The sequence below is a fragment of the Pyxicephalus adspersus genome, chromosome 1 (genome assembly GCF_032062135.1).
Source record: "Pyxicephalus adspersus chromosome 1, UCB_Pads_2.0, whole genome shotgun sequence".
In the NCBI taxonomy this organism is placed as follows: Eukaryota; Metazoa; Chordata; class Amphibia; order Anura; family Pyxicephalidae; genus Pyxicephalus; species Pyxicephalus adspersus.
The window spans coordinates 42,475,899-42,486,858 of NC_092858.1; the positions used below are offsets into that span (position 1 = coordinate 42,475,899).

The 10,960-nt window shown below is 38.9% G+C and overlaps 1 protein-coding gene across 1 annotated transcript in view; it reads left to right on the forward strand.

Annotated features, from left to right (window-relative positions):
• PYM1 (PYM homolog 1, exon junction complex associated factor) overlaps nucleotides 1-6,647 on the forward strand; it is an 11,106-nt gene extending 4,459 nt beyond the window's left edge. The window contains exons 2-3 of the mRNA XM_072408427.1: nucleotides 3,048-3,141; nucleotides 4,350-6,647. Of these exons, the coding sequence (XP_072264528.1) occupies nucleotides 3,048-3,141; nucleotides 4,350-4,794 (539 nt within the window). The 3' untranslated portion in view covers nucleotides 4,795-6,647. The remainder of the gene's footprint in view (nucleotides 1-3,047; nucleotides 3,142-4,349) is intronic.
• Nucleotides 6,648-10,960: the final 4,313 nt, after the last annotated feature.

Genomic DNA, 10,960 nt, shown 5'->3' on the forward strand with positions numbered 1-10,960 from the left:
TGCAGGATTTTTTACTTTTGCGCCTGCAGTTTTGTGATTCTGACACCTGGCCAGACAATATAAGGTGACCCTTTACCTACCCTGCAGCCATAGCCCCCCTTGATCAAGAACAAACTTCCAACTTAACAATGAAAAAGCAAGTGAACATTAAAGAGAACCTGTACAAACAGATTATCTAATCTACCTTTGCTAAACTTTTTCTAAGTAATGCTATTTGCCTGAGTGGAAAGCCGATCTTTTGGATATTCAGTAGTCGCAGTCACATACCTGAATCAAGTGTGCAGCTTGATAAGCTATTCAGCTGGCCACCCAATAAGGTAATAAAGGCAGAGGATCAGAATACCAACCAGCCAAGCAGTATTGTTTTAAAAACCAAGTCAGAAATGGCAGTTTACATAATCTCTCAGTACAGGTTCTCTTTAAATAGGATAATTGATACTTCTTGAACTGTTCAGAGGTTTTAGACACTGAGAAACAAAACATTGCCAGCTGGTATAACTCTTCCTATTTCCATAATGCTTCAATTTGTAGCTGCTGTGGGGGTCATTATAGCACAGGACCTGAGCTCTACTAGATCAGATGTGCAGAGTTCATTGAATGTAATACTTAAGAACTGGGTGCTAAACGTCCATGGTATGGTTAGGTGCAGGACTCTATTCTGGTCAGCAGCCATTGGCAATGACACTTGCCATTTGTATGAAAAACTTCTATGGGTTCATTTATGGTTTTTTGTGTATGTTCAAATGTACTACCTAAAAAAGATTAAAGGCACCAACAGACTCCTGCAAGGTTGATGTCATGCGTATTCTTTTCCACTTTCATCCGCTTCTTGTCTACAGAGCCACTTGGTTATTGTTTGTTAGAATTATAACAATATAATTAGTAGGGTAATATATAATAATCATTAACATATCTAAATATAATTAAAAACTGATGGTTGAGGGGAAAGGAAACAATAAAAATACAAAATTAAAAAAGGCATTGTAAACATAGATGGGGGTTATAAAAAAAAAAAAAAAAATATCCCCGTGTGGTTCTGGTATCAAGGGACAGATAATTCCAAGGACCATGAGGTGGGGCCAACCGTTTTTAATGCATGGCTTTAGAGAACAGCCGGGTGAAGAACCCTGCAAATGCCCAGGGAAGAGCACTGAGAATTTCTGTTGATCACACTAACCTGCATGTGGCTGCTAGTAGAGCGCACTGCATCTGTGGTTTTTACGGAGCTCATGCAGGATAGTACAAAACCTTTTTTTTAAAGTTTACTGTGACCACGTAACACCAGAATTGGTTTAAAAAATCGAGCTAGAGTCTAGACTAATTTTTAGGATCTATGGTAATTTTTTTTTTTTTTTTTTTGCATGGGAAACGTGATTTTTTTGTGGTAAATAATATGGGTTTGCGTTGCTATCTGTTTCATTTGAGAAGATGCCTGGTAACTCTAAAAGTAGCAGTTGTCAATGTGAAGGAAGTAAGCGTGATTATTTTCAGCCCCCATAACAGGAGAGGAAAAAATGTTTCTGCACAGTTTTCCCATGATAGGTCTCCCTAATATGACCATTATATACCAAGGAGGAACACAAGTTTTATCTTCTTTATTTCTGATCTACTGGTTAAGCTAGAAAATTTGGGAAATAGCTGAATAAATACAGAAAACAAAGAATGAGTCATTTGTGTCATTGAGTAAAACACTTCCAAATATGACAAGTGATGTAATATTGAATTGCACGGATGACGCAAGCCTGAAACTCAAACTCAGGAGCGTCAACCACCACCACCCCCAACATCTGTTGTCATATGCCAGTGTAACCAACTGAAACCATGAAGCACCAGCACCTAATTCTAATATGATTTGGAAATTCTTACTTGTCCATGAGGCCATACACAAGTATAAGGAAATTAAACTTTTCTTGTGTAAAATAGTAAGAATTAGTTTTCTGCAATAGGTTTTGTGTGACCAGTTTTATTTTAAACTCTTCCTATTTATATTTCATATAATGCTTCATTGCATTTGTGGTTTGGAACTGATGAAATAAAGTATACAGCTGGTTACTATTTGTAGTTTTTAAACTCTACATTTTGTCATTTTAATTACATTTAGGTGGGTGTGGTGAGATGTGTTTTTTGGTGACTTACATTTATTTGCCAGATTGAGATATTTATAACATTTAGTTGGCAGCATTTGGTAACTTTTGGATAAAGAGAGCTCTGCAAATAGCTGGAAGTGTGGATTTTCTACTGGGGATTGAGCACCATTTTGTATTCCACTGGAAACAATAAAATACTCTGGATCATTGCTCTGTTCCTAAGTTTAGAGTGTGCCTTTACTTTGTCATTGTCGAAATTAAAAAAAATCCCGAATTACAGTTACCAACTGGACTCAACTAATTTCACCACCATGTTGTCTTGTTTCTGATGTTACAAGAGCAGTCTGTATACTGTATAAATCAGTAAATCTGTCATTCACTGAAACATTACCTGGTGGAGAATGTTCCAGGTCCATGTGTTTCAATGGTAGTAATTGATTCTCCACCTGGGAATGTTTAAGTGAATGTCAGATTTACTGCAATAATAATAGACTCCATTGATTGGCCTTCTGTGCATTAGCATGTGCAGTTTTGATCCATCATAGTCATGGGTGCCAGAGGGCAGCAGAAATGTTTGTAAGTAGGCAGGGCAGTGTTTTAAAAACAAAATACATCATAGTCATGTAGCAGCAGTGGAGTTCCCCGTAACACTAGGGACCCTATTTAGGTTGCCTATCGCTATCAGCTTAATACATACATTAAATACATTAAAAATACCTGTTTTTTATACCACATAATTTGTATTTAATCCCATCCTGCCCTGAGCATTAAACATTTTTACACCTTTGCACAGACTAATCTAGCTTGTAGAGGCCCTAATGTTCTTTTTGCTGCAGTTCAACTTACAAGTACCCTTTCCCACCCTATTACTGAACAGTGAAATGAGGAATATTGCATAGTACACATGTGATCATGATAAATATATGTTCTTACTCCTTTGTTCTTGCTTTTTATTTGTAGGAAAATACATAGCAGCCACTCAGCGTCCAGATGGCACTTGGCGGAAACAGAGGAAAGTAAAGGAGGGCTATGTGCCTCAAGAGGAAGTGCCAGTGTAAGTATTTTATAATTCAGAATGCTGACAGAATTCTTTAAGAATGTCAGTTGCATACCTATTAGCCTACTTTATTTAGTCTTTGCTCACACAGTTCTATTGTTATGTAGGAAGTCCTATCTATTGATGTATGCCAAGTGTAAAGGTGTATAGTGTATCCAATATAGTGATAGTGTTGTCTTTGGGCAGTATACATTCGCTGCGTGGATCTTCTGTATTGTGTTATATAGAAATAGAAAAATGTGGCACCTTACTCTTATAATTGTTATACCTAATACTGAATAAAATAATTAAAGAAACAAACAATTTCAGCCTGAAAACCGATTGTAAACCACTTAACAGAAAATTTTACAAAATAAACTGATTTTGATGCCACTGATGCCACTCCCTGCTCAGTCCTGCCTGTTAACCAATGACCATGATTGTAAATTTAACAAAGTTTACACCTATATAGAGCATTCTGCATATTTATAGTAATTATTTTCTCGGAGGGTGGTCAATTATACTTATTTGATCAGTGTTCTCTCCAGCCCCTCTTAGCTGGGTCCACCACCCGGAACTTTTCAGGCACCACCTGGCTGTTTTTGGGTGCTTACTGAAAAGTTGGGCCACAGTACAGGGGCTGCCACCCATCTACAGCTACCTCAGCTTAAAAAAACTCTATGAAGAATACTGCCCCCTAAAGGCACAGTTTTTTTTGCATTTGTTTATGTAAGTCATAAACAGCCTGTAGTTACTAGCCTGTAGTTCGTTTGCCACCAGGGGGCGTTAGGAACTACCGGAGAAAGTTGATACTTCCTCCGCTGCGGTAAATAGGGAAAGCTCCCTGAAGGTAAATCCCTCTCCTCTGCAATGCATACAGAGGAGGGGGATTTCACTTCAGGGGGTGTTCACTGGTGGTGGGTGGAGCCATTAGGGTGGGTTTGGCCTGGTGTGCTCCCGTCCACCCCATAAATGGCCTGGTGGCCATAAAACTTTGCCTTCCCCTGATGTCCCCTGTTGTCAGATTGAGCATACTTTAAGGTGCATTAAGCTCACCGTCCTTATCTGGACAAGGATTTAAACTGCTTCAAAACTGATTTTGCATTTCCAGAAGGTCCTGTCATTTTGCTCATTCAGGAATATTTAACCTGACAAGGAAAAAAGTAAATTTGTAAAATTGTGGCATATGCCTATAATACTAAATATCATATTCTCTCATCTTACAGGTATGAAAACAAGTATGTGAAATTTTTCAAAAGCAAGCCCTCCCTTCCGCCAGGCTTGAGCCAAACAGAGTCCCCTGCTAACAAGACTCAGCAGTCCACAAGACCAGAAACAGAAACCACCCTGTCTAAGGCAGCCAAAAGGAATCTGAAGCGCAAGGAGAAAAGGAAACAAGAAAAAGGTGAGCGTGAGACAGAAGAGGTCAGGCAGGAACTGGAGAAGGCTAACATTTCAGAAACCACAGAAGACAAAACAAGTAATGAGAATCCAGCAGCTGAGAAGGCAAAGAAACTGAAGAATCTCCGGAAGAAGCTTCGACAGGTGGAAGAACTGCAGCAAAAAATAGACTGTGGAGAGATTAAACAGCCATCCAAAGAGCAGCAAGAAAAGCTGGCCAGGAGGAAAGCACTAGAGGAAGAAATCGAGGACCTGGAACTGGACTTGTAGAAGGCTTCATATAAGTAGTAGCAGAAGGCATTCATTGTGGGCTAGACTGCCTGGGGACATATTTGGCTTTTCCTGTTTACTTTATTTCTTGTTCACTTGTTAAATTGTAGTTTTCCTTGGATGATATGTGAAAATTTGTCCAGGATTTAACGTTTTCATACTGCCTGCAGGACACCTAGTCATTGGGATCCTATTTACTGCTGTTATTAGACCTCTGGCACTTAAAAAAACTCCAGTAATAGAAATCAGCCAAGTAAAGGGATTACAGCTATACTGTGTTTTTAGTGCTTAGAGGGCCATGTAATCTAGAGGCATACCCACTTGGACAAGCTGGGCAATGGTACATTATAAACAACACATAATCCAGTATAAAGCAATAATACGAGGGCTACGTTTTGCCATGTGCAAAATGAGACCGGCATAGAACTCTATAGAAAAACTTGGTAGGGGGAGTTTTGATGCCATGAAAAAAAAAATCTATTCATTTAAACTGACAATGTGAATTAGCTTTTATATAATTGGCGGTGTCAGGACTACATTGGGTTGTTAGGACATGTGGGTTTCCAGGGTTTATTTTTAGGTAATCAGTTTATGGGTGCAGTGGCAAAACAGTAAGAAGTACGATGATTAACACAATTTTTCTTTATTAACAGAGATGTTTCCTACCATCTGCTAAATATTATTCAGGAAAGCCATCAAGTACATGATTATTGCATGGATTGTGTGGAGATAAGTTGCAAGCCTGATTTTAAAGGGAAACTATAGTTGTTTTTTTTTAGATATGTATGGTAATGTGATTAGCCTGATAGTGTGTTATGATGGTGATTCTATGTATACCTTGTAATTATTTTTTACTTGGACAGATATATTTTTTCATTACACATGGGACAGTAAACAGTACTGCAGACTGCTTCACCATTCCGTCTGTACAAGTGGGCAGATTAGGTATGACTGAAGAAACTTTATGTTGGGGAGATCTTCCCATTGAAAGATTTCCCCAAATGTCTGATGACGGCTATAAAATTTTAAATCTTTCGTAAATTTGTGTCTTTGTGAAATTTGTCATCAGAATAAAATGTTGAGGATTATTTTTACCTGTTGCAACACAGACAACTAGGGTTTTAAAAAATAGAATGAGAAAAAGTACACATGGGTGACCCCTAGAGGGAGTATTTACCATAAGTAAGTACCATAATCAAAAAGCAAACAAGTACAATATTTGAAAATTACATCAAAACATACATTAGGTAAATGTTACATTGAAAATACACTGTAGTTTCCCTTTGTAGTCAGGTAACATAAAATCAAGCACAATTCTCTGTTTGGAGCTTTTTATAGGTAAGTTGGGATGCAAGAAGAAACATTGCTGGGGATCAGTAGTGTCATTAGCTGGTGTATGGGGGAAATAATGTCTATTCTAGGGACCAAATATTGTGTCTCCCTGGTACTCCAGGACACCACAGTTATGTTTTGCCTATAAGATGACTCCCTGGCATCAATAACTTCCATGATTTGACATGATCCATAATAAAATAATATGGTACCATTTGTTCAAATGGGTAGATACTGATCACCTGCTTAGAGGTAAGCGACATCAAGCAAATATAAGAGCCACTTGTACATCACCAACATGGAAATTAGGATGATGTAAGGAAATCTGTATATATAGAATCGTGTCAGTGACTTAGGAAGCCTCTGCAGCCACTGTATTATGTTTTCCAGTCTTATCTCTGTATACACTTTCTTTGTGAAAAGACTTCACCATTACATTTATTTAAACTTCTATATTGTACTGTTTACTACTTTTTTTTATAAAATAGCAGGTGTAATAAACCTGGAAGTTTGCACCATCATGCTGTTTGTTTTTGGGTTGCACACTAGAGGCTTCAATATTTTGTTATGTTTCAGAATTTATAGCTATTAGTTCAGTATTCTCCCTCAGCCCCATTTAGCTGGGTGCATCACCCAGAACTTTTCAGTAACCACCTGCCTGTTTTTGCATGAATAATGAAGAGTTGGGTCACAATAATAGGGCTGCCACCCACTTACAGTTTCTTCCCACCCAGCTTAAAAAAAAACCTGGGTTGAACTATATAGCTTTGGCAACAACCATAATGGCTATGGCAGGAAAAGCTACAAATTACAGTAGCATGTTGAAAGTTAGCCCCCAAAGAGTGGTGAAACCTAATGCACTATAAGGCTAAACCCTCATTCTAGGGGTAACTGGGGGTACCAATACGAAGGACTTACTCTATCACTTGATCTCTATAATCTGTTCCTGGTACGAGCAATAGAGGTCTGTCATTTTCAGTGAATTTAGTCTTTTTTTGAGGCATTCTTCACATTTGGACTAAAGCCTCATAGACATGCAAGATTTTTTTGCCCAAGATGATGCTTTGTGATTTTCTTGGGAGAGACTAGCACGTGTATAGCTGTCTCCTGTTGTTGTTTAATGATCTTCCGTTCTGGATTGAGAGCAACAAAGGGCTAACCTGCTATTCTTTACTGTGGAGATAAAGCAGCAGGACCATGCTAGATTCCTTCCTAAAACAAAATAGTGATTTCTGTCCCTGTAAACGATCACTAATGTTCATAATTATTGAACATGTGTACCAGACTTATATGGCAGCTGGTGAAGAGTAGCATGGTGGGTTCACAGTGATTCCTAATTCCACTAACAACTGCAGATAATATTTTGATAGTAGGATAGATAGATTTTGATAGTAGGATACCCCAATTATTCCATATTTTTTGGAATGGGCATGCCACTCAAACTAGACAAAAAAATTCCCAAGAGAGGGAAAACTCATGACTACGATAAGTTATCACAGTTTCGTGCCAAGCAAGCTTGACTAATAGGTAGTAGTTCCAAAGACAGTTGAAATCTTTCTGTACAACTGTTGAGCATCTCAAAATAGATTTTTAAGGTATTGATATGGTTATACTTTACAGATCAAAGATTTTTCCTCCAGCAAAGCTGAGAGAGTTGGGCTTTTACTCCCACCAACACCAATAGGAAGAAGGCATGTCATTGTCATCTCTTCCACAGGGAATCTACACATGCACCCAGTCATCCACATAATCTAAATTAATTCATTTATTAGACCAGGCTTTATTCTTTTCTTGCTCCATGGTCCAGTTGTGATGCTCACATGCACATTGTAGACCCTTTGGTAATGGACAGTAGTCATCATGGGAACTTTAACTCATTCAACCTTTCTCATTTTTAGCAAGTTGTTATACAGTTGCTTGTCTGTAAAATAAGAACAAATGGGATAGCTTTCCTTCGCCCACATGCATTGGTAGGTCTTGTGTGCTGATGACCTTGTCACCAGTTGTCCTGTTTTGGCCCACCTTTGGTAGATACAACTGCATACTGGGCACAACCTTTCCTTTTTGGAGATTTACTGATTCCAACAAATTAGGTGAAATTACTATCTGAAATATTCCATGCCTTCGACAGGTGTCATTGTTCCAAGATAATGTTTTGGCTGATCTGTTTGTGAATATATATCATTTTTGTGAGTAATTTCTAATTTATGAACTTAACTGGGCTGCATATGCCCTTATTACTCAACATCATCCTGCTGTAATTTGTCTGATGTGCCACCATGTCTTCAGCCTTCTGAATCATTTCTTTTGCTGACTTTCAGGTTTCATTCACACGTGTTGGCATATTGTGGTTTTATCATCCTGCTGCCAAACGGATGTGGGAATTAGAGGAAGACAACTAATCTGTCATGTGTATTACAACTGTAACAATTAGCCTAATTTTTTTGCTTCATTAATAATTCTTTACCAACAGCCAGAATGTTGTGTGATTGGTTGGCATGACGTCTAAATACCGGGTTTACTGCAAGTTTCACAAGGTGGAAGTTTTCTAAAAGAACATGATAATTAGGAAAGTTAACCTTGTTGTACGTTTTTTTTTTTTCAAGACCATGGTCTATCCTTATTGTCAAGGGGCGACCTACCACATATTCCTAATATACTCCATCCTAATGATCAGCCCTGGCAGAGAGTTTTGTCATTATGAGGATATTATGAGTGCGGAAGATAAGAGGATAAAGCATATGGTGGTGCAATGTGATATTAACGTTTATGGCAGACTGAATTGTGTTCCCTTGTGGCAGAGAAAAGTGTCATAGGTGTGCCAGGGCAGGGCAGTGGGTTTACAGATCAACAAAGGACCATCAACAATACCAGAATATCCCCTTCTGTATGAGCACTACTGGTAATGCTGCTCTATACCTAGATGTGAAAGCACCTGTCTGACTCAGCACATGCACACTGAAATAGCCACTGATCCTGACACTTATTGGAGGTCTTCTGTTGTCATGTGGGTTTTTGTATATGTAATGTGTACCTGTACCTGTAGGGCTCTAAGAGTGAAATTATTCATTTTTATCAAAAATATTAAAGATTGTTTCCTAATTTTATATATTACATGTATATTTGCAAATAAACGCACAGAGTCAGGGATAGGATCTGATGGCATGTTTGGGTTGGGTAGACAATGCCGTGCACACTGCAAGTCCAGCTCACTCCTTTCAACCTGCAGTCAGTAAGGTAACACACATTTTAGGCCTGTGCCTTAATCTACATGTAAGAGAAAAATAGCACAAGTCTATTACATACAAGGTACATAAACATTTCCTCATGTAATGTATTTTAAAAGTACTACAAATGCAAACAAATTACCTGGTGATCTTGGGTCTCAGTGCTGCTGTCAGATACTAATTTCCTGTAGATTAAAATAATAGCATTGTCAGCCTTGCTTGGTTTCTCCTCTGCAGGGTAATGTTAGTACATTATCATCTCCATAACATCTTTACATCTTCAGCAATTGCTTCTATACTGGCTGTTTCTCCCGTCATCTGTGATTTCGAGGCAGCATTATCAGCCCACTACAGGAAAATAGGTGCTGACTTAATTTCTTCATATCTGTCACAGAGTGCAATAAGTATTGGTTACCATTACATTTCAAATATAACTCCCAGGGAAGGTGGCAGAATGCGAAGAACAAGATGTAAGAAATATCAAGATCTCCTTTGGGGCCTTGCTTCTGACACCTGGTAAGCCCTCCGTTTTTAACATATTTCTATTTACCAATTTGTGCTTCTTTACTTTAGTTCCATTCTCTTCTGGTGTGTCATGGGTCCTACCACAAAGCCAGTTCTGATCCAGCATCAGGTTGGGTCTTGGCAATATAGCAGTACCATATAGAATAGTAGTATCGTGTTTGATAAATGGGCAGAAAGGTGGAAATTGGGGCTTGAAGAATGCAGGAGTGGGTGGAGGTAATGTGTGGGTGGAGTGGTAATGGAGGAGTGATAGCTGGTGATTAGCCTGTAGGATCATCAAGCCAGCTGGCTATGTACCTGTCCAGTTTGGATAGTTATAGACAACATTAGGCAGCACTAAAGTCCAGTAGTCACAATTTCTACCACACTGGGGGCCCAAGTCCACTGTTATTGGAGTCATGGGATTTAGGCTGTGCACAGAGCTCTAACCTCTATTGTCTGCTTCAATGTCCCACCACTGTCTTTTTACACTCTATAGTATGGACAGCATTGTCCTCTGCCCTGCTGAACCCGTGCTCTATTGGCCCTGGTGCTACATTTGTTGTTAGGAAACCAAAACATCAGTATAATAAGCCCTTTCAAAGATATGCCAGCAGTGGAAGCACCCACATTTTGGCACGTTTAGTTTAATATTGGTGAGTATGATCCATGCTACCTTTCTCTGCTTTGAACATCATGGACTTCCATTTATAAAACAGGGATTCGGCCATTCTTTCAAACATTCCCTTGTGGGAGTCTTGCAGGTCCAGGTCTTTCAATGGCAGTAACTGATTCCCACCAGGAAATGTTTGAAGGAATGTCAGATTCCCTGCTTTATAAATCAAGCCCAAAGTGTTTTGTTTTACTAAGGAAACAATAAGTAGAGTCCCTCTGCAGCCATTTTCGACAAGAGATCCATGGAGCCCCAGGGTTCCTCCAGAAGATTCCTTGATCTCCTGTTTGATGTCTGCACAGTTCTTGTCCAGCACCATAGAGGTTGTAATCTAGTCACTACTGTATGGGTGTGGGAGGTAATATTCCCTCTGGACACCAGTGCAAGAGGCTTTTTTCCCAAGTGACTTTCAACAAAAACATTTTAGCAA